General features: G+C 38.0%; 1 protein-coding gene across 1 annotated transcript; it reads left to right on the top strand.

Moving 5' to 3' along the window:
- Positions 1-5,111: 5,111 nt before the first annotated feature.
- LOC110928777 (60S ribosomal protein L26-1) lies at positions 5,112-5,772 on the top strand. Its single transcript, XM_022171802.2, has one exon. The coding sequence runs from the start codon at positions 5,183-5,185 to the stop codon at positions 5,630-5,632; it is 450 nt and encodes a 149-aa protein (XP_022027494.1). The 5' UTR covers positions 5,112-5,182; the 3' UTR covers positions 5,633-5,772.
- Positions 5,773-26,775: the final 21,003 nt, after the last annotated feature.

Raw genomic sequence — 26,775 nt, 5'->3', positions numbered from 1 at the left:
ACTATACCGATTTGTATAGTAACGAACACTCCGGAACTTGATCATAAGTTAAACATACCCTAAATAACCTTTACATAGCTTAGAAATAGGTTTTGAGGGGTTCGGTATGCTAAAATAAACTTTATTGATCAATAGGGACTAAAAGCGTCAAAAAGTGCACAAGTTTGCATTTTCGCGCATATCTTACGTTCTGAATATATCCAGACATCCAAAAATTTATGTAAGCATTAAAATATTTTATTTTAGTGTTTGGCATGATAAAATTCCATTTGTCGCTTAATTTGGATCGTTTTTGCGTTCGTTACGACTTCCGTCGTAATTAAGCGAATAACGCAACCGTACGACCAAACGAACCGACATCCGAGATATTTTTGAGCATGTTTTGAGTTCCCTATACTTTAACTTCATTTTGGAGCCTTGAAATGGGGTTAACGGGGCTTAAACGTGTCAAAAATGGGCCGAAATGCAAGTTTCTAAGCTGCAGGGACTAAAACTGACAATCTGTCAAACATTCTCAGGCGGGGCGCGTAAGACTAAGGTATATCTTACGCGGGCCGCGTGGCCTTGCCAGACAGAAAGTTTAGAATTAGCAATCTAGGCTGAATTCAGGGGTTTTAATGTAATATTTGCAATACCTGGAGCTAGTTTTCAACTCCCATTGTATTCTAATACCATTAACCCACATGTATGGCCAAGATTACACCCTCTAAACACTTGGAATCATCCTATTGATCTCCACTTCCTATAAATAGCACGCTTCCTCATTTGGGTTCTTCACACTTGATCTGAATTCAGCTCTAAGTTTGGGTGTTTACACTTCATACCTGAGCTATTTTGGATCAAACATCCATCTTGGACCCTTTGTAAGTCATCTTCTTGCTTGTTCTTGTATTTCAAGCATGAAGGTCAAACAAGTTTGACTTTCAGCTTTGACCAAGTCAATGGTCAACGCGAAGTTCGTTTGAACTTCATAACGTGAGCGTAATCACGATGGTTATAGTCCCTAGTGACTATACCTACTGATTTCTACGTTATCTAGGCTCAGTGATGAGTCGTAGTTTCGGCCAAAATGCGTTTTCTCGCGTATTTTGTAACCAAACTACTCTAGGATATCAAAACCGTTTGTTTTGATATCAAAACCTGTTTTCTAACTTAACTAAACATGTTTCGACATGTTTAGCTCGTCACTTGTTAGTTTAGTGCTTGTGTAGAGTTGTAAGTCAAGCGGATTAAACACCCGCTTAGACTTTCGAACACGACCCGTTTGGTCGATCATTAGGATTCGACCAAACATGTTTAGTGACCATAGTAGCGTAGGGAATAACCTTCCGAGGTTATACCTTATGGTCACTTAGGTTTGATTAGTCGCATGATAAGTAGTTTATGTGCCTTTGGTAAATTACCAAAATACCCTTTTCATACATAATTGGTAATTAAGCATATGTAACCTAAACTTTTGTCACATAACTGATTATGTAACATAATTAAACATGTATGGGCATATAATACTTGTCATAGGACTAGTTAAACGTCTCGAACGCGCTTTTGCGTGCATGACACGTTAAAGTGGTGTAAGCTACCTTAATGAGTCGCGATGGGTCGAAAGCACTTAGGTTAGGTTTCTCTTAGAATGTAGGCTTTATCACATGAGTTCCAACACTCATTTGGTTTACAAGACCTCATTCTATCCGATCTTCCGATTTAGGAGTCTATTGTTTAACTAGTGATTCGATTACTAGGTGCCACTTGATTCCTTTTGTTTGCTTGAGTTCTATTGATCGAGGATACTTTGCACTACATGTGAGTACATAGTTCCGCTATTTTACTGTTTTCAATTGTTTTGGGGTGATTCATATGTGCTAAATGTTTTCAAGGATTTAACGATGGTTTTCAAAACGATTTTCGATATTATAACGATGATTTCAAAAACGATTAAAACGATTTTTAGTAATCTAATAACGATTTCAATAATGTGAACAAAACTTGATGGTTGTAGTTACATAACAAATGACATTCATTAATTTTGGCCCAACCGACCAGTATTAGGTTATGAAACCATAGGATCTGACAAATCCCGTTACTTTACTACACCCATGGTTATGTGCGGGGGTTGTGGGTAGCGACTGAATCTGATGTTTGTTAACTTACCCTTTGGTGGTTTGTTAATACGAGAACGAGTTGAACGATGGACGAGTCACAAAGGTTTGAATGTTATTAACGAGACGACCATATATAAGTTTTCACAATTAAAACGAGGACGATTTAAACGATCTATACGAGTAAACGATTTGGGAACGAGTAAACGATTTGGGAACGATATGGGAACAATTTGGGAACGATTTGGAAACGATGTTAAACGATTTCGATAAACGATTGGTTTTTGGTTGAGTGTTTAGATAGCGAGACGGGGGTAATGTGGTGAAAACATGGTAGATACGCCGCTGGTACTTCTTATATATAAGTGTTTTCATCATATTACATATCGTGGCGTTATTTAGTTCACTTGGGTAAACAATTTTGAAACGATGTCACACAAAGATGTTTTCTTTTTCTAAGAGATATAAACTATACGAGTTTTATTAACGAGTTTTTATGAGATGTTTTACAATTTGATTTGATAAAACAAATGTTTTGGGTTAAGAATCATGGCTACGAGATTTTATAACAAACTATAACCAATTTGATTTGAGTTGGTTAAATATGTTGCAATACATTTTTAAAACAAGGTTTATATTTTGACTCATGTAGTCTAATAAAGTATTGCAATATATAAACGAGCCATGACTTCGATACCCTTATAAAACCTATGTACTCGCCAGCATTTCTTTGCTGACTAAGTTTTTACATATGTTTCAGGTGTTGATGCTTGATCGATTTCTAGGATGCATGCGTCACATAGGATCTGGACGAGGCCTTAGTGACATAATAATAGTGATAGACGATGTAAAACTTGTTTATTCTATGTTAAGACAATGCAATGTTTAATATTATCAATAAAACGAAACACTTTTTGTATCCATGGTTATGAAACGATAGCTTCTGTTACAACACTACCCGACGTTTCCGCCACGGTTTGTTGTCCTACGTGGTCGGGGTGTGACACAGGAATTGCCAGGTTTTGAATTTGAATCTGAGGAGTTTGATTGAAGAAAGCCAGACTAAGATCCTAAAGCTGATGTTGCTGAAGAACAAAGGAATGCCAGCAAATCGAGAAGGGGAGTCTGTTGATGAAGAGAAAGAAGGAGAAAAGCCCAGAGACTGATCAAGACTGAAGATGTGAAGACACAGCATTGTCGTAACTCGATAGTCGACTCGTCAACATCTGAAGGGGAGTCTGTTGGTGCACTACATCTGTCGACTTCGTCTTGTATCGGGTCTTTCATTGTATTGTATAAATTAGGGCACATTTTACGAGAAAATAGGAGATTGTATGTGTTTAGAGAGCAGGTTTCTCTCATAGAGACATTAGGAGAGGTTTCGCTCATATGGTCAAGGGGTTTCGCTTATTCGTACATGTAAGGTTTCGCTTATATGGACATGGTCCTTGGAGCGAAACCATCACCACTATAAATAGTAGTCATTTGAGCGAAACCTTATAACACTGTCTTGTATTCCATGCCGAAGTGCTGCCGGTGTGAAGTTTGAGCTGTAAACGTTGTCAAATCAATACAATCAGCATAATTAGTAAAGAATCAGCTGTTTCTACCTCTGTTTCTTGTTATTCCGCACCTGAAACGAAGTTGAACGCCTCTGAACGACTCATTCGGGTCGGTACACGATCCTACAAAAATTTTTTGGTTAACTCATCTTCTACAGGAACTTCATGCTCTTCCTCCGGACATACCAACTATCCTCTGTGACAATCAAAGTGCTTTTTTCCTTACTCATAATCCAGTTGCTCATAATCGAGCTAAACACATAGATCTTAATTATCATTTTTTTTTGCGGGAGTTAGTAACTGCTGGTAAATTGGCTACTAAATTTGTTCCAACCGAACTTTAGGTGGCTGGCATCTTTACAAAAAGTCTTCCAAGTTCTCAGTTCAACGCTTTTCGACAAATACTTAACATTGGTCCACAACCGTTCAGCTTGCAAGGGGGATGTTAGATAATATACAACGATAATCCATATTTGTATCTTTATAAATCTCTAGGTGTCTTAGTGTAAATCTAGTGCCTATACGTTGTATTCTATAATATGATCTATTCATTAAGCGAAAACTCTTTTAAATATAAACATAAACAATTAGTGACTGAATCGGTATCGATATCAGTATTATCAGAACATGTGGGGGAATGAGAATCACCATTCGAGGAGACCAACAGGGAAGCCACCAAAATCTTCTTACCAATTTTTTAGGGTCGCATAAAGGGGGGGGGTCCAAATGCAGTCACGACCGATGCAAGATTTGTCTCTAGTGTTACAATGGGTCATGTTAGTTTACTCTATATCGTTACACTATCCAAGAATCTATTTTGGCCATGACCGATGCAATATTTGCCTATGGTATTACAATGAGTCATGCTAGTCTTCTTTAGGGATGAGTAAATGGTACCGGTTATCGGTTCGGAACCGGTACCTAATTTCCTAAACCGACTTGATTTTTTGTACCGATATTTAGCGTTTTTGGTATCGGTTCGGTACCGTTCCGGTATGGTACCGGTTTTTTACCTTTAAATACCGGGTATTTTCGGTTCCGATACCCATTTTTTGAGATTTTCGATACCGGTACCGATTGATACCTAGCTCATCCTTAGTCTTCTCTATATCGTTACATTAATGGTTGATTGAGTTTCCAAAATTAATTCTCAGGTGACTAATTCCCAATACTTGTAAATTAATTTATTTATTTTCGTAGGCGGTAATGGTGATGTACGGTTAATGTTTCGAAAGACTATGTTAGTTGGCTTTATGTAGTTCTATCATATTTTTTGCATAGGTTCCGTGCTACCAAAATTTTCTTTTGTACACAAACTTACTTCAAGAGTTCAAGACCAAACATTAGTGGGTTTAAACTTTAAAAGACCAAAATCAATTTCGTGACCCAGCCCATATCAAATGGCCCAACATCTTTTCAACCAAACCCTAACTCACCATCCATCCTATAACACTCCACACCCCACACACACATCGCCGTTCTTCAACCCCGAAAACCCTAATCCCTCACAGAGAGCCAGCCGCCATGAAGTACAACCCACGAGTCACCAGCTCTCGCCGCAAGTGCCGCAAGGCTCATTTCACGGCACCATCGAGCGTCCGCCGTGTGCTGATGAGCGCACCCCTATCCAGCGAGCTCCGAAGCAAGTACAACGTTCGATCAGTCCCGGTCCGTAAAGACGACGAGGTGCAGGTTGTTCGTGGGACCTACAAGGGGCGTGAAGGTAAGGTTGTGCAGGTGTACCGTCGCAAATGGGTTATTCATATCGAGAGGATTACTCGTGAGAAGGTGAACGGTCAGACCGTTAATGTTGGGATTAACCCGTCGAAGGTTGTTGTGACGAAGCTGAAGCTTGATAAGGACAGGAAGTCGTTGCTTGAGAGGAAGGCGAAGGGGCGTGCTGCTGATAAGAGTAAGGGGAAGTTTAGCGCTGAAGATGTTGCTGCTGGTGCTTCTCTTCAAGAGATCGATTAGGTTTTTATTTATGTTTTGTTAAGTTTTGGTTATCGTTTTACAGAGCTTAATGCTTTTACCCTACTTTTGTTATGACCTTTATTTTCAATGGATTCTGTTTGATACATTATGCTTTGATTATCTGAAGATGATTTTACGAATATGGTTTGTAGTTATATTTTATAATTTAAGGTGCTATTTAATTAGCTAGAACATGGATCTATGGCTAACAAACAAGAGTATATGGTTTCTTGTAGCAAAACTGTTAGATTTTATGGATGTTCATATGGAGTTTAGACAACAGGTCTTGATACAATTATAATCTTTGGGATTTAAGTCAGGTTGATAATGTTGCATATAAGAAGTCAATTGGATTGTTTGTATCAATGGCCTTAGCGATCTTGTGTTTGTGGTTTATTTTGTTCTGTTCGGTAATGGGACGTGAACAACAGACATTAAGCATGACTCTAGTGCTGTATGATATTGCAGTCTCTTCTTGTGCTGGTTCTAAATGATTAATAGTATGTTTATGTTGACATATATATAGGTTTTGATATTTTAGTGCCTGAAGTTTTTTATGTGAAAGCTATCCAGTAGCATATATAACACTGCTCTATGATACTGCAGCCTCTTCCTATATTGATTCGTCTATTTTTTACAATATGATTTAACATGTTTACAACTTGCTTACCGCCCGTTGGCTTGTTTGATATGTTAACGAGCTAAGCACATTGTGCTAAGGTTACATGATGTTAAGCGTGTGTGGGCCGAGATTTATGTTTTTACATGAATAAATATATGGTCTTGTGTGGGGCAACAAATAAACTCGTAAACCCCGTCCTGGTTAAGTCTATAATTGACTTGTAATTGGTTATGAGTTCCATCAATTCTTCAATCACCTTATTTTTACCCTCAACTACCCTAAAATATCTTAATAGGTGGCGGTGGTGTTACCACATATGTAGCCATGCCCAACATTCAAAATTAGCCAAAAACATCGGTCACAAAAGGGTTAATGGGATCGGTAACTACTCAACCGTTTGAGCTACTTGTAATAGGTGGCAGCGGTGTTCCCAAATCGGTAAGGATAGGCCTGTAAACGAATCAAACGTTCATGTAGTGTTCGTAAACTTGTTTGGCGGGGAGTTCGTTTATGTGTGTTTAATTAAATAAACGAACATGAACACACATGTTCGTTCTTTTATGTTCGTGAACGTTTGTTTATGTTTGTTCATTTATGTTTGTTCGTTTACGTTCATTTATATTTTAACAAATCCATATGGAGTTGTATTTATACAAAGATAAACATAAAAGAGATTTTCTAACTTCTTATATGCATATAACTAATTGATAATTGCAATAATAAAAATGCGTTTTTCAATAGAACTTATCGTAATTAATCAATATTATTAACATATAAATAAGCAAGTTGAATATGCATACATGTGTTGTAACATGTGCTTAGGGAGTTTTTCAAAAAAAAAACTAGAATTTTCTTTTTTAACCCTAAAGTTTTTATCTTTAACAATTTAAGTTTAAAGTTTAATCTTTGTTTCCTTTTAACCCTAAAGTTTTAATATTTGACAATTTAAGTTTAAAGTTTTAATCTTTGGTAATTTAACCATTTTGATTAATTTGATTTTTCACTTCTAATTCAAAAGTTTCTATCTTATATGATTTAACCACTTTGATTAACTAGAATTTTTTTTTTAACCCTAAAGTTTTTATCTTTAACAATTTAAGTTTAAAGTTTAATCTTTGTTTCCTTTTAACCCTAAAGTTTTAATATTTGACAATTTAAGTTTAAAGTTTTAATCTTTGGTAATTTAACCCTTTTGATTAATTTGATTTTTCACTTCTAATTCAAAAGTTTCTATCTTATACGATCTAACCACTTTGATTAATTTTATTTTTCACTTCTAATTCAAAAGTTTCCATCTTTTGCAATTTAACCACTTTGATTTTTTTTTTTTTTTACTTATGTGTGGTAATCTTGGCTTTGAGGGTTTTTTAAACAAAAAAATGTTTATGCATATGGTTGTTAAAACCTTGGCTTTTGGGGGGGTTTTAAAAAAAAATAATTTTTTACTTTTCACCCAAAAGTATTTCATAAATTACTTTTAACCCAAAACTATTTGTTTTTTTTTTACTTTTAACACAAAACTTTTTATCTTTTGCAATCTATCCTCACAACTTTTTTTTATTTTCAGCTTTGGTACTTTATAGTTTTTGTTTTCCGCAAATTTTTCGCTTTATACTTCGTTCTAAATTTTGTGACTTAACACATCGGAACGTGCGTCTTTGGTTTAACGTTTTTACGTTTCGTTCTAAATTTTACGAGTTAACACGACGCAACGTGCGTGTGTAGGTGAACGTTTTTACATCTATTTTTTCCCGTTTGACAGGTTCAACATAACGTGCGCGTCTTAAATCGACTTAGTTATAACTAAAGAATCCCCGCCGCATTGCGGCGGGTCGTAATTCTAGTTTATATAAAAAAACTACTTTATGTCCGTTTATGTTTGGTTATTTATGTTCATTTGTATTGTTTTATATTTGTTAAATTATATTAATTTAAGTTTGTTTGTTTGTTTATGTTCGTGAACTCTTCGTTTAGATTTTAAACGAACACGAAGATGTCCATTTTCTTAATGAACGAACATGAACACCAAAATTTGTTCCGATTATATGTTCATGTTCATTCGGTTCGTTTATAGGCGTAGGTAAAGATACCCAAATTGGATATTGTTAGTTCTTTGTATAAGATTTGACTGTGAAACATTACTGTTAATACTCTAAGAGAAATATTTGATAGTTGGATGACAAGAGAAGAGCTTAAGGTTAGTTGTATTGTTTTTTACTCTCTTTAATTTTCGGGTATGATTTAAATGTTTTTAAAGTTACATATATGATATATATTGTTTATCTGTATGTTCAAAATAGTTTAATTGCTAGAGGTCCTTCGGACAAGATGATATGAGCTTTCCGTCCGTCAATATAGCCTTCAGGAAAGATAGTATGAGCAGTCGAACCACCATCCGAGTACAAAGTTGCACTACTTGAACATGATTTTTTATGACATGATTTGTACAATACTTGAACTTTAGACTCAACAATGTAAGCTGGCTTGTTTTAGAATGTATTTCTTGTAGAAAAGGAAAAGAAAATGTTAAGGGCACCGACCAACTATTGTGAAGAGAAAATATATAACATTCGCTATAGTTTAACTTTGTTAATATCAATATATATTTTGAGCAACTGTAAAATAGTATCAAACAATAGGGTAAAGACTTCTAGTGTTGAAGTATTTTCCTTTTTTCCGTTATTGTGTTACACTAAGTATTGAGTAAGAACCCGTTGTAGCAAGATAAATGGTTGTCTTCAATTGCTCAAATTAGTGATCATGACCGATGATTTGAAGATGGCAACGGTGTGAAAGAAGGTTTTCGACTTTTGCATATGTGAGGAATAGTGGTGATAGGGACATACTAATAAGAAATTGACATGACAAAGTGTTTGTCATGGGGTAAGAGGATGATATTTTGGCTATACGTTGTTTCTGTCACCCAATTTTTTTTTTTAGGGAAAGAACAAGATGTTAACCTTTATTTCGTAAATTTTACTCTTGTATTGACATGACAAAGTGTTTGTCATGGGGTAGGATGATATTTTAGGGAAAGACAATGTAGGTTTAAGGTTTGTACGAGAACACTGGTTAAATACCTAACAGTAAATCATAAATATTTACTTCACTCAATTAACTAAATACCATTCACTTGTTCATCAAAAAATTTACTTCACAAGATATTAATCTTTATTTTGTAAATTTTACTCTTATATTAACTTAAGTACACTTTATTATACCTTTTCACTTAAAAGCAATGTTGTAAAATCGGGACTAGTCGGCGATTAATCGCTAGTCGGTCGATCATTGAGTAATTGTTCGTTAATAATTCCATTAATCGGTAGTTGGCCCTAGTCGGCCAGCCAAAAATCGGCAATTCCGGCCAAAACTTTTAAATTTCGGTCAGTTGTAGATTCCGGTGAGTAATGTTGTATACTTAAAAAAAAATGGGCGGCCGAGGAGGCGTTAAAACCCGTTTACTTAAAATATTACCAATAAAAATGTGTGTATATATATATTAAACTGAAAATTACATATAAAAATTCTAATCCAATTAATCCTGATTAATCTCGATTAATCGCTTGTCGGTACCTCGCCAACCGATTAGCGCCTAGCGATTTTTACAACCTTGCGTAAAATTATAAGTTATAAAAAATGTTTTAGATTGAATCTTTTTATTGCCATGTCTAAATCACATAGGAAAAATGTCACATAATAGTAACCAAGTTACAAAAGTGTTCTAATTAGGTCACTCGTATCGTTTTTGTCCCAATTAGATAACTTAACATTCAAATCGAGCCATGTTTTTTTTCCATGTGTCAAGAGAAAAATGGAGCATAAGATGCTAGGGTTGGATTATTTTAATATAAGAAATTATATTTCTTAAAAATAAAAACACCTTAATTACATTAAAAATTAAAAAAACAAGTTAAAATCTATGTTATCACTCGACCTTAGCATCAAATAAAAGGAAAAAAAGAAACAAAAATCAACATCACCACGGTTACCTATGAAATGGATGAAAAAACCCTTAATTTTAATAAAAAAGTGAATGTTGAGTGACATGATTGAAACACTTTTAAAACTTAAGTGATCTAATTAGAACACTTTTAAAACTTGGTTACTATTCTACAAAGTTAGCCCCTCATTAAACGTTAAATGTATTTAGCTATGCTCTTTATTATTCTTTTTCAGCTTAATCAAATAACACAGCTGATATCGAATTTATATGTTATTCATTTAAGTATCAAGTATCATAGGTTATGAAACAACATGAAATCCGAATTGGAATATTAATATATGTGTTGAAGGGTGATATTAGTTAAAGGTGTAATAAGGAAGCAAAAGAAGAAAAAAACAAAGGGTGATTAAGAGAAGCCAACAACATCAATCATTCAAAATGAAAATCCACACCTTAATTCTTGCACCTCACGCTATTTGAATTTAAACACAAACCCACTCAACCTTCCCTTTCTTTTTCTCGTGTCAAATATTAATCAATTTCTAACTAATTTTATTCCACGTTTAATAGCGACCCTATTTCTAACTCTTCTCACACATGTCACATTAATCATATAAATCCTCTTTATAAAACCATCATTTAAAGGTTGTAATTAGACTTGCTAAAATTTAATGACCGTCAATATTAATTAGAATAATAATCTAACTCTTTGGGTTATATATATATGAATGCACCCGTACATGTAAGATGATAGTGAGAACACATAATTATACATACCTAGTATTAAGCACTATCCACGTTGCGATGGGGCCACCAACGCTGAATTTGCGGCTTGTTAATGTGAATAATTTAGACCGAAACGTAAAATATAGAAAAATAACTAAGCTGATCTAGGACTGGCGTGTTGCGACGAACCTACAAACGGGAATAAATAGACAACGTAAAAACGTTGATCCACACACACGTTGCGTCGTGTTAACTCGTAAAATTCAGAACGGAACGTACAACGAAAAATTTGCGTAAGATGAAAAGTATAGGGGACCAAAGTTGAAATTACAAAAGTTGTAAGGTTAAATTGCAAAAGATGAAAGTTTTGGTGGTATAAGTTAAAAAACTAATAGTTTTTGGATAAAAATGAAAAATTAAAAAAATGAGTAAATTGTCATTTTAGTCCATGAGGTTTGACCAAAATTGTCATTTTAGTCCAAATAGTTTTTTTCTTGTCATTTTAGTCCAAATAGTTTTGTTTTCTACCATTTTAGTCCCTGACTTTTGCCATTTTCATCCAACCCAGTAACTTCATTCAAAAAATTTAGTTAACTTAGGTGAATTTTGGTCAAACCACATTTTTCTTTCTTTTTTTTGAAGGTGCGATTGTATGGGGATGGGGTTTTGTCGGTTTACAATGAGGATGATGGCGGTGGTTGTTGGTTTTACGATGATGGCGGCGGTGTTATTTGATGATGTGGCTGGCGAAAAAGTGGTCGGTGGTGGTGGAAATGGTGGGTGGTGATGGTGGGTGGGTGGTGACGACGCAGACAGGTGGTGGCGATGATAGAAGGTTGTGATGGGGTAGGTGGTGATGGTCGATGAAAATGGCAAAAAATGACAAAAGTCAGGGACTAAAATGGTAGAAAACAAAACTATTTGGACTAAAATGATAAAAAAAACTATTTGAACTAAAGTGTCAATTTTAGTCAAACCTAAGGGACTAAAATGGCAATTTACTAAAATAAAATTGAAAACCTTCCAAAGTATGAGGTGCACATAGAGGCGTACAAATCGGTTTAAAAAAAACGGTCCGGTTTTTAACCGAACCGATTTTTTTCTTCAAAAACAAAAACCGGTTTTTTTTTATATCCGGTTTTTTAAACCAAAAAAAGTAACCGGTCCAACCGGTTCGGTTTTTAATTGGTTTTGGCAAAAAAAAATAGTTTTTAACCGGTTTTTTAAAACTGGTTTCAAACATCAAGAACCCTAACCGCTACACAAACTGCTGGTCAGGTTCGGGTTGGAACCGGTAAAAAAAAAACTGGTTAAAAAAACCGGTTTTGGTTCTAAAACCAGTTTTTTTTTGTACACCTCTATGTACACAAATATTGTAAATTAAGTGTATATAAATTATTTATGTACGTTTCGGAATAAGATATCTGCTATTATATCATACGGGTCATGTCCCCTAAAATACAATTAGGATTTATAATAATTGGATTCAATATTGGATTTTTTTGCTTCAAATACATAGTACACAAAAACTTTATTAACATGACATATAAATATGAGTTAAGTTATTGTATGGCATTAACATAAAATTTAAGTGAAGGAGATTTTTTTTTTTATTCTGTAATTTTTTACTCATCTTATTAAGTACGTATTTTAGTTCTGAAATAAAAAAAAACATGATTTTACACTAGTAGAAAAATTATCTAATTTTGTAGCGTAATTATAATTACCCTACAATAATTACTCTACTACTGTAACATTACGATTTTTTTTTACATTATGTAATTAAACATCATTCTTAGGTAGTACGTAAAAAAATCAAAAAAAAAAAAAAATTACCTCCTTCACTTCTTATGTTCAGGGTATTTTGTATGTTAAGACTCATTTGTATTTTATCTTTGCACATATAAAATAATGTAAAAGCTGGTAAAGTAGATAGTTGTCGGTATAAAGTAGGGATGAGCATGGTACCCGTTCGGTATCTAACCGGTACCGGTACCGAAAATACCGGTACTGAAAAACGGAAAAAAGTGGTACCGGTACGGAATACACCGGTTCGGTACTGGTACTTACCGGTGTTTTACCCGTAATACCGGTACCGTACCAGTACCAATATCGGAAAACAGGGAAAATGAGAACTGGTACCGTTACCGAATATACCCGGTATAATTTGGTACCGATACAGTATCAATTTCGATATCGATATCCGGTACCAAATGCTAAACCCTAGTATAAAGTGTGAGATTTTGCGAGAGGGGTTAGGATCAAATATAAAGGATAAAATAAATAAGAAGGTGTTTTGGTCAAAAATTACCGAAGCAATTAAGTGATCAAATTAGTTAAGTGAGGTAGTGTGCTAAAAAAATGTGTTGAAAATATGTTGGTTAAGTTGTTTAGAAATACAGTGTTCAAGATACGGCTCAGGATATTGAGCTGTATCTACGATCAAACAATGAGCAAAAAGTAAAGGGGTTGACACGAGATGTACGAGGAAAGCCCTTGATCAATCTAGATCTCCGGCATAAAACCTCGGGAGCTGACAATCGCAGCTGCCTTGTTCTTCTTATTGCTTTCAACTTCAGGATACAGTGCAGGATATGATGCGGATCAACTAGGTGTTACGATGAAATTTGATTACAAGTGTTTGTGTTTAGTGATTGCTAGAAGCTAGAGAGTAAAGTGTGAGAGTGAAAGTGTGTGGAAAAAGTTGTGTCTACCTATGATCCGATCAATCCCTTTTATAGTAAAAGAAACTAACAAACTATCCTATTATTCCGGGATACTTTGGAATATTCCATTCTGAACGTTGGGGCTGCTTCTACTCGTTTTCCACGCGCATATTAACCATAATTCCGGGATTTAAGCCTCCATAACCGTTGGAACATTAATATCTTTGACCAGCTCCCATGAAACATGCCTTTCTTCAATGACGACCGTTACAAGAGCTATTCTTCCGCCATAAACGTCCTTATCCTGACTAATTTGAACGGGTCTTCAGGATAACTTGGTCCTCATGAACGTTAGTCCCTTGTAACCAACGTTTACAAGCAAATCATTAGTAATAGTCAGGATACTGCCCCAGGATGTTACCAATATCCTGGCCTGGTATCCTGATCCGGTATCCTAATCATATTCAACTAATAAAAAATCAAGCTACAAAGTGAGGATATGGGCTCAGAATTTCACCCATAACAATTGTCCCCAAAAATATAACTGTTGGATATCCTGATTCCAACGGATATATTTTTTAGTCATTCCAACATGTCTGGTAAGGATATCTGTTTTAAATATTCCTGCATAGATTTGGTTACTTCAGAATACTATCATGTAATGAAATTAGAATTACTCCCTTTTACGCAGATTCCATCAAGGACCCTGCTACTTTTGATCTAGAGGAGCTTGACAGCTTTTCTAAGCCTGCCTTGGTGAAAAAGGAGCCATATGTTGCCATGAGCTCTAAGCCCTCTGCTGCTGCTGCCGAAGGTTTCTCTTATGGTGACCTTGGCTTCACGGAATCTATCGAGCCCACGACCTCTTTCCCTAATAAGGTAAGTATCCAGATCCTGTATCCCGTACACATATACTGAACCTGTATCCTGGTTAGTCTGTCTTTAATGATACCTGTATTTTGTAGAGTCTAAATCATCTGGTCGTCCTGCACTTAGAACAATTTTAATTTCCTGCAAGTAGAATAGTTTGACGACTGAAGGTGGAGGGATCCTGTGTTTCCAGGATGGAGCCTTCAACTATTTATGTAAATATGCTTTAAAAACTTAATTGTGTTCTTGGTGGATGGGTCTTTTTTTTAGACGAAACCAAGAATACAATCTTTTGGACTAATAATAATAAACTGACCTTTTAGTCTTATTTATTATGTTTTATTTTGAAAGGTATGTTTCGAATATCCTGATCAAATATCCTGGTCAGGATACTGATGAAATGTCTCCTAAATGTTAGACAAAACTTGGTTGAATATGACTTTTTAGAAAACCTAGATCATTTAGATAAGGTTTTCGAGACTTGAAGAATAATAAATCATACCAGAAACACTTAGGCAATAATTTCCAACCTCAACCTTTGAATCCTTTGCAATGTCCCCGGCATGGATGTCCCATGTCTGTGCAGGATATTGCATCAGTGCATGACATACTTGAGTATTTCTTCACTTACTGATTAAACTTCGTAGCTTCTTATCCGCAAAAGAACGTGTGTAATCACAGCTTGTCGTATCTTTGCAATCTTGTTAAAAACTTTAGTTTTACTGGGGATAAACCCTTAGTATCCTGGGAAAAATCCCAAATTTTCGTGCGCTACAGGCGGGGATGTGGAACCCCAAAACTTAGAAAGGTGAAAACCTTTAAACCTTAGAAGAGTGTGAAAACACTCTTGTTTTCGTGCGCTACAGGCGGGAGTGTATAAACTCCAAGACTTAGAAAGGTGAAAATCTTCAAACCTTAGAGAGTATGAAAATACCCTTTCGCGAGAGAGGGTGGTCAATCCTCATATACCTTAAGGATCCAGGGTATAGCCAACAGTAACGAAATTGTTAGCCACTTTTACATGAACTGGTTCCGCCACCTTGAACTATCCCTGGATAACTTGCGCTCCAGGCGGGGTGTTTAAACCCAATTCGTGAGAAAGGTGAAAACCTTTAAACCTTTGAAGGGATCAGGATCCCTTAAACGTGAGAGAGGGGGCCAATCCTCTAATCTTTCGAGTTATCCTGAGTGCATATCATGGAGCTATATCCTGGAGCATATGCTGCAAAACAATTGTAAACTAAGGTGGGTGTTAGCTTGGCTAACACCCCTCCGATGCCTAAGTCAGTATTGGGTTCAAGATAATAAACAAATATATTTAAAAGAGGTAGAATACATACCATTCTGGGATAGAAATTAAATTTTATTCTTACTTGAAATAGAGCTTTAAGTGTATTGCATTCCAGGATCTCGGTAGCATATCCCCTTCCATATTCTTGAGTCTCTATGCTCCTTTCCCTGCTTCTGACTCAACTTCATATGGTCCTTCCCATTTTGGAGCTAGCTTGCCATCGGCAGGATTAGTGGTATTTTGAAAAGCCTTTCTTAGCACCCAATCACCAACTCGAAATCTCCTAGTCCTTATATTCTTGTTATATGCTCTGGATATTCTTTGTTGATATGCTGCCATCCTTAGCCTTGCTGCATCCCTTTTTTCATCTATAGTATCCAAATCTTGACATAAGGCTTCAGGATTCTGTTCAGGATCCTGTAGGATAGATCTTGCAGTAGGTATCGCCATTTCTGTTGGAATCATTGCTTCTGCTCCAAATACCAAGGAAAATGGGGTTTGGCCTGTCGCATTCTTTACCGTTGTCCTATCAGCCCACAAAACAAAGGGTAATTCTTCTGCCCATCTTCCTTTTTTAGCTCCAAGTCTCTTCTTTAAGTTATTGACAATTATCTTGTTTGAGGATTCGGCTTGTCCATTCGCTTGAGGATGCACCGGAGTAGACGTGATCATTTTGATTCCCCAACTCTTGCAAAAGTCAGTAGTCCTCTTGCTTATAAACTGGGACCCATTATCACAAATGATTTCAGCTGGTACCCCAAACCTGGTCAGGATATTCCTCTTTATGAAGGATACTACTTCTTGGTCTCTAACTTGAACAAATGCTTCAGCTTCAACCCACTTAGAGAAATAATCCGTCATTGCTAGCATAAAGACTTTTCCTCCCGGAGCTTTTGGTAACTTCTCTACTATATCCATCTCCCATTTCATGAACGGCCAAGGGGACGCTACAGGATATAGTGGTTCAGCTAGTTGATGTAGTATGTTACTATGCCTTTGACATGCATCACATCTTCGATCATATTCTGCAGCATCTTTCCTCATCGTTGGCCAATAATATCATGTCCTTAATACTTTGGAGAACAATGACCTGCCCCCAGTGTGGTTACCACAATCCCCTTCATGTATATCCTGAAGTACTTCTTTGGCTTCAGGACCCTCCAAGCACCTCAAATACGGTCCTGCAAGAGATTTCTTGTATAAAACATTGTTTATAATAGTGAATCGTGATACCTTCATCCTAAATGCCTTAGGATTTTCATCTCCAGGGATATGTCCTTCCTTGAGATATCTCATGATTGGAGTCATCGAGGATTTAGGATCCTTTTCAGGATACTCTGCTCCAGGATCCTGAATACCTGCGACTTCTTTATCCTGAGGATTCGTTGCAGGATACAAGATATGTAATATTGGTATGTGGGTCCCGCCTGGTATCCTGATCGATGATCCCAGGTTTGCTAAGGCATCAGTTTCAGCATTACCTTCCCTTGGTACCTTCATGATCCTTTACAAGGACAGCACTTACTGCATTCCCTGATACTGCAAGATACAGGGATAATGGTTCACCATCCTCAGGCTTCATTAGTAGAGGTGCGGTTGAGAGGTATTGCTTCAAATCCTGCGAGGCTGCTTCATGCTTCTCCCCCCATTCCAAAATGGCACTTGGCAGGATTTAGCTTCATGTTATATTGATCCAGGATATCAAATGCTCCCTTAATATCCTGGAGGTGATCCTCAGCCTTTTTAGATTTTACCACCATATCGTCGATGTATACCTCCATTGTGTCCCCCAGCTTATCTTTGAACATCATGTTCACCAATCTCTGGTATGTTGCACCTGCATTTTTCAAACCGAAAGGCATAGCAGTATAACAATAAATACCTGTTGGTGTCATGAAGGCAGTATCCTCTTGGTCCGAAGGCTCCATTTGAATCTGCTGAAATCCTGAGGATGCATCCATGAAGGTTAACATCTCGTGCCCAGCGGTTGCATCCACCATTGCATCAATATGAGGAAGAGGAAATGGGTCTTTGGGGCAAACCTTATTCAAGTCTGTGTAATCTACACAAACTCTCCATTTCCCATTTTTCTTTTGTACCACCACTACATTTGCTAGCCATCTTGGAAACTTGACTTCTCTGATCATCTTGGATTTCAGCAATCTTTCAACCTCCTCTTGGATAATTGCATTCCGTTCAGGAGCAAACTTCCTTCTCTTTTGCTGAACGGGCTTGAACGACCTGTCAATTCCAAGCTTGTGAGTGATAATATCTTTGGATATACCTGTCATATCCTCATGCTTCCATGCAAACGTTGACATCCTGCATTTCAAAAAGTTAGTTAACTGCTCTTCAATATCCTGAGGGATATTGGTTCCTACGAGCACCGAGATATCAGGATTATCCTGATCCAAGATAATTTTCTTCACATCCTGCTCCGGATCCTCCACGATATCCTGGGCCCGCATCTTTAATTGCTATGCTGCACTAGGCTTGGTCGAGGATTTCATCGAGGATGAGTAACATTCTTTCGCCTCCTGCTGATCACTATCGACTTTGACAACTCCCCAAGGGGTAGGGATCTTGATGCATTGGTGATATGTTGATGGCATAGCCTTCATATCATGAATCCATGGTCTTCCCAGTATGATGTTATAGCAGGATAGAGAATCCATCACACAGAAACGTTGTATCGAGTTGACTCCTTCAACATATACTGGTAACTTTACTTCTCCCACTGTGTTCCTAGCCTCTCCACTGAACCCAACAAGCATGGTGGACTTTGAAGTGATATCCATCGGAGATACATTCATTCTCTTCAGAGTTTCTAGTTGGATTATATTGACGGAGCTGCCATTATCAACCAATATCCTGCGTACAAAATGGTTAGCCACATATAACGTTATTACTAGAGCATCATGATGAGGATCCTGGACAGTATATCCTTGTCATCAGCATCAAATGTGATCACTTTGTCAGTTGTGAGGGTAGTCATCCTGACAGGTTTGTCTCCCCTTTCAGCCTTAGCTTCTTTTGTATGTCTCTTCGTCGCCGAATACGAAGTCCCACAAATGTCGGATCCTCCTGAAATGAAGTTGATTATCTTGGCATCCGCGGGAGGTGAGGCTGCTCGTTCAGGATCCTTCTCAGTATCCTGACCCTTATTCTTCTTTCTTCCTAAGAGATCTTTCAGATACCCCTTGCTCAGAAGATAGCTTATTTCCAATCAGCCTTTTGTTGATTCTTCCGAGACCACTTGGCTTTGTCTCCTAAACCCTGCATAGCATACATTAGTTCAGGTATATTAACAGAAAAACAATATTCAGATAACTCAGGATACTCCTCAGGACCCTCGTCTTCAACAGCATTCACTTTCTTGTTATCATTTCTACCATACGGCTTAGAGAGGTATGGTTTGTACGAGGATTTTGACTTCCTGTTAGTTGATTCATATGTTGAGGATGCATTCATCCTCTCTTGCATTTTCTTATCATCCTCCAGCCTGATATATCCTGATAAAAATGAAGATCCTTCCGTAACCCCATTTTGAACGCTTGTACTGCCGTAGCAATATCAAGATTCGGGATATCCAGGGATTCTCTACTAAATCTGTTAACATAATCCCTTAGGGATTTTTGTGATCCTTGTGTTATCATGTAAAGATCACTTGTTAGTTTCTCAAAGCTCCTGCTACAAGAAAATTGACTGATAAACAAATTAACTAAATGAGAAAATGATGTAATTGAATAAGGTGGAACGTTTAAAAGCCATCTTAAAGTCGATCCTGTTAAAGTTGAACCGAAGCCTTTGCATAAGCATGCTTCCTTAAGTTCTGGTAGGATTGGATTTGTTTACATCCTTTCCCTATACTGGGCAATATGCTCCTCAGGATATGTCGTCCCATCATACAACTTTAGTCTGGAATCTTTTTGGAATTTCAGCATCACAAATTGGATGAGCAAATCGGGATATCCTGTGACTATCCTGGGATACTTTCGGTATAGGCTGCACTACTCCAAGAACACTTGATATCATTGTTAGGGCTGGATTTTTATAACACATGATCCTTACATGTGATCCTAACCAGTGATCCTTGTTTCTTTGGCAGATAGTGATCCTCAGCAGAGTTCCAGGATCAGGATCACGGACCATCATAGGGATCCTCATGCTAACAGTTGTTTTCATTGAATTTAATGTTATCTTGCAGGAATGTCTAGCAGGATCCGCTCTTAGCATCGCAAACAAGGGACGCTTCTTTACAACTTTGGCATATGCTTAATCAGAGATGAACGTTGTAGAGGATATGGAAACTCGGCATGATTTAAGGGCGATAATTTAGGCTAGATTTACTTTTATTTCTAAAGGGGTAATGAGCTGATTGTTAGTCTATTTACCTAAAATAGGTCACTCACACTTGTATATATAACACTCTTCCCCATTCGGAAGACACACAACACATTTCTCACATGCTTAGACACTCGATACTATAGTGATCTTTGTACTCAGCTCATTATCATCCGAAGTTGTAACCATTTTTTGTTATATTGAAGTTTGGTGATCGGTAGTTGCCATCACCCGAGGTTTTTTATGCCGGAGATCATTCATTGATCAAGGGCTTTTTCCTCGTATAAATCCTTGTGTCACTTGCATATTTCTCACTAAAGTGATCCTTTACTTTTTCAACAAACCAAGCATCATTCCCCGTTTACTTAGAGTTTGGTTGCATTATCCTTGTGTGATTTTTGACCAAAACAGTTTGGCGCCCACCGTGGGGCAATTGGTGCTTCATTCATAAGAAAACTTTCTGTTCGAAATCATTTCAAAGAATTACATGGCTTCATCATTGAAGAATACATCCACGGCGATGTCTGCAGTCACCTCGTCTCAGAACACTCTGCCTTTACCTCCACCACCAGCAGGATCTCAAAAAAATGCTGAGAAGAGACCAACTCCTACTTTCTCTAAACCTCCATCTTCTTCTGCTATGAATTCTTCTGCTCCCAGTACTAGTGATGTATTTACTTTGATTTTGCAGATGAAGGATCGTATGCAGCGGCAGGATGAAACTAATGACAGGATCCTCAGGGAAATCGGAGATCTCAAAAGACAAAAGAAAGCGGCAGAGGATCATTCCCCACTGATGCCCAAATCTTTAAGTTTTGATACTCCGATGATCACTTCTCAGCCATCAGGAGTCCCAGACGTTTAAATTGTGGGAGGATCAAAAGGATTGCACCTCGGATCGGCAATAATGACTCATGCATCGGGCTCACATTTTCAGCCGGCAGGATCCTATCCTCAGCATATGGGATCCTTCGTGAATTCAGGAGCCTATCCAGGAGCACAGCAGTTTCAAGGATCCTACTTTGTTCCAGGATCATCCCAGGTTCAAGGATCCTCCTTTGTTCCAGGATCATCCCAGGTTCAAGGATCCTTCTTTGTTCCAGGATCATCCCAGGTTCAAGGATCCTCCTTTGTTCCGGGATCGTGTCAGATACCAGGATCCTCCCAGATGCCAGGATCCCTAAAGAGTTTGCAAACAGGAAATCTAGATGTCCATCAAGGGGATTTCATTCCAATGCAGACCATTGCCTCCACTGGTCCTTCCATCATCCCAGAATCCCAGCCATATGGATTCACACCCAGTATTCCTAACCTGAACCCAATGGGAGGTAACACCTTAAATAATTATCTTACCACTAACCATGGATTCGTGCAGGATACAGGTATCAATCATGCTATGGCCAGGGAGTTGCAGAAGCTGAAGGATATGATCTCAAGTGTTCCAGGGGTAGTCAAGCCTATCCCGGAGATTGCAGATGGAAGCCATAAGGTATCTCGTTTTGCACCACCAATTTGTGATGCAGAGGTACCCAAAAGGTTCCATATCCCTACTATGAAGCTGTATGATGGTACAACGGATCCTGAGGAGCACATAGCACAATACAGGGAGAGGATGGAGATCAATCCAATCCCAGAAAAGTTAAAGGAAGCATGCCTATGTAAAGGATTTGGATCCACTCTTACTGGATCAGCTCTTAAATGGCTGCTAAGTCTTCCCCCTTACTCTATCACTTCATTTGCTAATTTAGTTAATTTATTCAATAATCAATTCTCTTGCAGTAGAAAATTTGAAAGATTAACTAGTGATTTATACAGGGTAACTCAAAGTCATAATGAATCATTAAGGGATTATATAACTAAATTCAGTAAAGAATCCTTGGACATTCCCAACTTGGATATGGCCACGGCCGTTGAGGCCTTCAAAATGGGACTGCTTAAGGATTCATTGTTCTATGATGATCTTGTTATGACACCGTGCAGGAACCTAGATGAAGTAAGGACTCGGGCACTCAGGTTCATCCGGCTAGAGGATGACAAGAGGATCCAGGAGAGACAAGTAGGATCCTCAAAATAGGAGAAGCAAGGATCCTCCTTCAAGAGCAATAAATTCAAATCCTACCATAGAAATGACAACCAGAACGTGCATGCTGTTGACCAAGAAGAGGATGATGAGGATTATCCTCCGATTTCTGAATATTGTTTTTCTGTTGACAATCATGAACTAATCCTTGCAATGCAGAATCTAGGAGAAAAAGCCAGGTGGCCCAGAAAGAATGATAAACCATCCGGGACTAAAGACAAGTCAAAGTGGTGTGCATACCACGAGGATTTCGGGCATCTAACTGAAGAGTGCATCGCATTAAGAAAGGAAATTGGATATCTGCTAAGCAAGGGGCATCTAAAAGAGTTGTTGGGAAGAAAAAAGCAAAGGACTCAGGATCCTGAAAGGATCCCTGAAAAAGCTCCAGTCCCCCCGGCGAATGCACAAGTTATCAATTTTATTTCCGGAGGCTCAGACATCTGTGGTACATCCTTCTCAGCGGCTAAAAGGCATGCAAAGGAAGCAAAAATGGATAATGGAGAAAAACCTATCCGAACATCAAGTATCTCGGAAGGAAATACGATAACATTTGAGGAGGATGACCGCATTAACATCCAGGATCCTCATCATGATAGTTTAGTTATTACTCTATTTATTTCTAACCATTTTGTCCGCAGGATTATCGACGGAGGAAGCTCAGTAAACATTATCCAGCTTGATGTTCTAAAGAAGATGGGTATCCCAGAATCAGACATCACACCAAGATCCTCCGTACTTGTGGGATTCAGTGGAGAAACTAAGAAAACTCTGGGGGACATCAAACTCCCAATCTACGTGGAAGGATTACATAATTATCAAAAATTTTGTGTTATTGACTGTTTATCTTGTTGTAATGTTATCCTTGGCAGGCCCTGGATACATGATATGAAAGCAGTCCCATCCACCTACCATCAATGTATGAAACTCCCTAGCCCATGGGGAATAATCAAGATCGACAGTGATCAGCAGGAGGCTAAGGATTGTTATACCTCATCCATGAAACCAACCTCGAAGCCAAGGGAGCAATAGCAATTACAGTATCCTCCAAGGAATGTCTTGGAGGCAAGGGAACAGGATGTGGATGAAATCCTTTTGGATCCTAATGATCCTGAATCAAAAATCTATATCGGATCAGGGATCCTTGGCAAGATGAAAGAAGACATAATATCCTTCCTCAAAAGAAGAAAATCTACCTTTGCATGGAAACATGAAGATATGACAGGTATATCTAAGGATATTATCACTCATAAACTTGGCATTGACAGGTCGATCAAACCAATCCACCAAAAAAGGAGGAAGTTTGCACCAGAAAGGAATGCCATTATCCAGGAAGAAGTAGAAAGACTACTTCGAGCAGGTATGATCAGAGAGGTAGAATATCCAAAATGGTTAGTGTTAGGGCTGGATTTTTATGACCTATGATCCTTACATGTTATCCTAACAAGTGATCCTTGTTTCCTTGACAGATAGTGATCCTCAGAGGAGCTTCAGGATCAGGATCACGGATCATCCTAAGGATCCTCATACTAACGATTGTTCTCTTTGGATTTAATGTTATCTTGCAGGAATTACAAGTGGGATCTGGTCTTTGCAACGTAAACAAGGAACCTGTCACGCTAATCTCGCACACGTATTACCAGAAATAGACGTTGTAGAGGATATGGAAACTCGGCATGATTTAAGGGCGATAATTTAGGCTAGATTTACTTTTATTTCTAAAGGGGCAATGAGCTGATTATTAGTCTTTTTACCTAAAATAGGCCACCTACACTTGTATATATAACACTCTTCCTCATTCGGAAGAACACACAACACAACTCTCACACGCTTAGACACTCGAAACTATAGTGATCCTTGTACTCAGCTCATTATCATCCAAAGTTGTAACTATTTTTCTTATATTGAAGTTTGGTGATCGGTAGTTGCCATCACCCGAGGTTTTTTATGCCGGAGATCATACATTGATCAAGGGCTTTTTCCTCGTATAAATCATTGTGTCTTTGCATATTTCACATTGAAGTGATCCTTTACTTTTTCTACAAACCAAGCATCATACCCCATTTACATAAAGTTTGGTTGCATTATCCTTGTGTGATTTTTGACCAAAACAGTTTGGCGCCCACCGTGGGGCAATTGGTGCTTCAATTCTGAGAAATTTTGTTCATTTCATTTATTTCGGTTCATTACCTTCAAACACATGGCTTCTCCAGCGAAGAACACTCCAAGCTCTATGTCGGCGGTCACTTTTTCACAGGGCATTCCGCCTTTGCATCATCTCCCCATTGCATTCCAGAAAAATGCTGAGAAATTCTCCGAAAAAGACAACCCCCGTTTTCACAAAACCAACTGTTGTTTCTTCCTCTACACTTACTAACATCGATTTTTATGCTTTGATTGTGCAGATGAAGGATCACATGCGGCAGGTCAAAACTAATGGCAGGATCCTTCGCGAAATTGATAAAATCAGCAGAGGATCACTCCCCTTTGATGCCGTGGTCGCTGAATTTCGACACTCCGGTCATAACTTCCCAGAACTTTGCAGCTCCACATGTCCAATACCAGGGTGAATCAACAGGAATACGTTCTGGATCATCGGCAATGTCTCAGATTCAAGGATCCTCGCAGGTTCAAGGATCCTCTCAGGTTCAAGGATTCTCGCAGGTTCAAGGATCCTCGCAGGTTCAAGGATCCTCTCAGGTCAAGGATCCTCGTAGGTTCAAGGATCCTCTCAGGCTCAAGGATTCTTTCAGGCTCAAGGATCCTCGTAGGCTCAAGGTTCCTCCTTCCAGAGTTTAGGTGACAAGGTTAGGTGGCCAAGGAAGAATGACAAACCGTCTGCCACTGAAGACGAATCGAAATGGTGTGCTTACCATGGGTATTCTGGTCATCTCATAGATGAGTACATAGCATTTAGGAAGGAGGTAGGTTATCTTTAGAGCAAAGGATACTTGAAGGAATTGCTTGGAAGGAAAAGGTCAAGGATCAAGTATCCTGAGAAAATTCCTGAAAAAGCTCCTCCTCCACCATCCGATGCTTGAATCATCCATTTCATCTCCGGAGGTTCTCAGCAGCTAAGAGACGTGCAAAGGAAACAAAGATGGAGAATGGGGGCAAACCTGTTCGGACCTCCATCCTTACCCAGAAGAAAGTGATATCATATGATGAGGATAACTGTGCGGACATTCAGGATCCTCATCACGACGGTGTAGTTATTACATTATTTATATCTAACCGTTTTGTTCGCAGGATTCTCATTGATGGGAAAAGCTCAGTAAACATAATCCAGTTGGATGTCCTCGATAGAATGGACATCCTTGAATCCGATAGTGTCCAAAGATCATCTATCCTTGGAGAGACAAAGATTACATTGGGGGACACCAAACTTCCTATCTACATAGAGGGAGTAAATTATGTTAAATTTTTTTTTTATGTTATTGATTGCTTATGTTGCTGTAACATTATCTTTGGCAGGCCATGGATACACGATATGAAGGCAATCCCTCTCAACATATCATCAACGTGTCAAGGTCCCAACTCTATGAGATATGGTGAAGATAGAAAGTGATCAGCAGGAGGCAAAAAACTATTACACTTCTTCAAAGAAGCCAGCCTCCAAGGAGCAAGACATCATGGAGGCAAGAGAGCAAGACGTCAAGGATGTTATGTTGAACTCAGAGGATCCTGAATCCAAAATTTTTATAGGATCTGGATCCTAGACAGTATTTAGCAGGATTTAGTATCCTTCTTGGAAAGAAGAAAATCTACCTTCGCTTGGAAACATGAAGATATGACAGGTATATCTAAGGATATTATCACTCATAAACTTGGCATTGACAGGTCATTCAAACCAATCCACCAAAAAGGAGAAAGTTTGCAATTGAAAGGAATCCAAGAAGAGGTAGACAAATTGCTCAAAGACAAGTTTGAGTGGACTGATAGGCATGAAGCTGCACTTAACGTTCTTAAGGATCATCTATCCTCAGCACCAGCCCTGATGAAACCAGAAAATGGAGAATCGTTATCCTTATACTTAGCTATTTCAGCTAAAGTAGTAAGTGTGATCCTAGTTAAGGATCATGAAGGTTCTCAACATCCGGTATACTATGTAAGTAAAATTCTACTTGATGCTGAGGCCAGGTATGTTCTCAGGAAAACTGAAATAGCAGGTAGAATGGCAAAGTGGATAGTTAAGCTTAATGCATATGACATTAAGTATGAACCTAGGACTGTCATCAAGTCCGAAGCTTTAGCTGACTTTGTGGCTGATTTCAGTAGTGATCTACAAAGGGAAGCTGAATTAGAAGTTCAACAACTTGAGAAGACCAAGGATCCTTGGACACTCTTCATGGATGGAGCTTCAAATGTTAAAGGAACTGGACAAAGCACACTACTAAAATCGCCACAGGGGGACATTATACCCCAATCCATTGCATGTAAATTCCAAACCACTAATAATGAGGCAGAGTATGAGGCCTTTATAGCAGGTTTGCAATTAGCTAACAATATGAGGACCAGGTATCTTCAAGTATATGTAGATTCTCTATTAATTACTAATCATTATAACGGTTCTTACACTGTCAAATGTGAAAAGCTAATCAAAT

Source organism: Helianthus annuus, chromosome 14, assembly GCF_002127325.2.
Source record: "Helianthus annuus cultivar XRQ/B chromosome 14, HanXRQr2.0-SUNRISE, whole genome shotgun sequence".
In the NCBI taxonomy this organism is placed as follows: domain Eukaryota; kingdom Viridiplantae; phylum Streptophyta; class Magnoliopsida; order Asterales; family Asteraceae; genus Helianthus; species Helianthus annuus.
Note: the sequence above shows the minus strand (reverse complement) of the source record. Positions and strands in the feature narration are given on the sequence as shown.

Bases quoted from the DNA above. Each gene is read 5' to 3' on its own strand.
- LOC110928777 (XM_022171802.2), top strand. From the start codon at position 5,183: ATGAAGTACAACCCACGAGTCACCAGCTCTCGCCGCAAGTGCCGCAAG.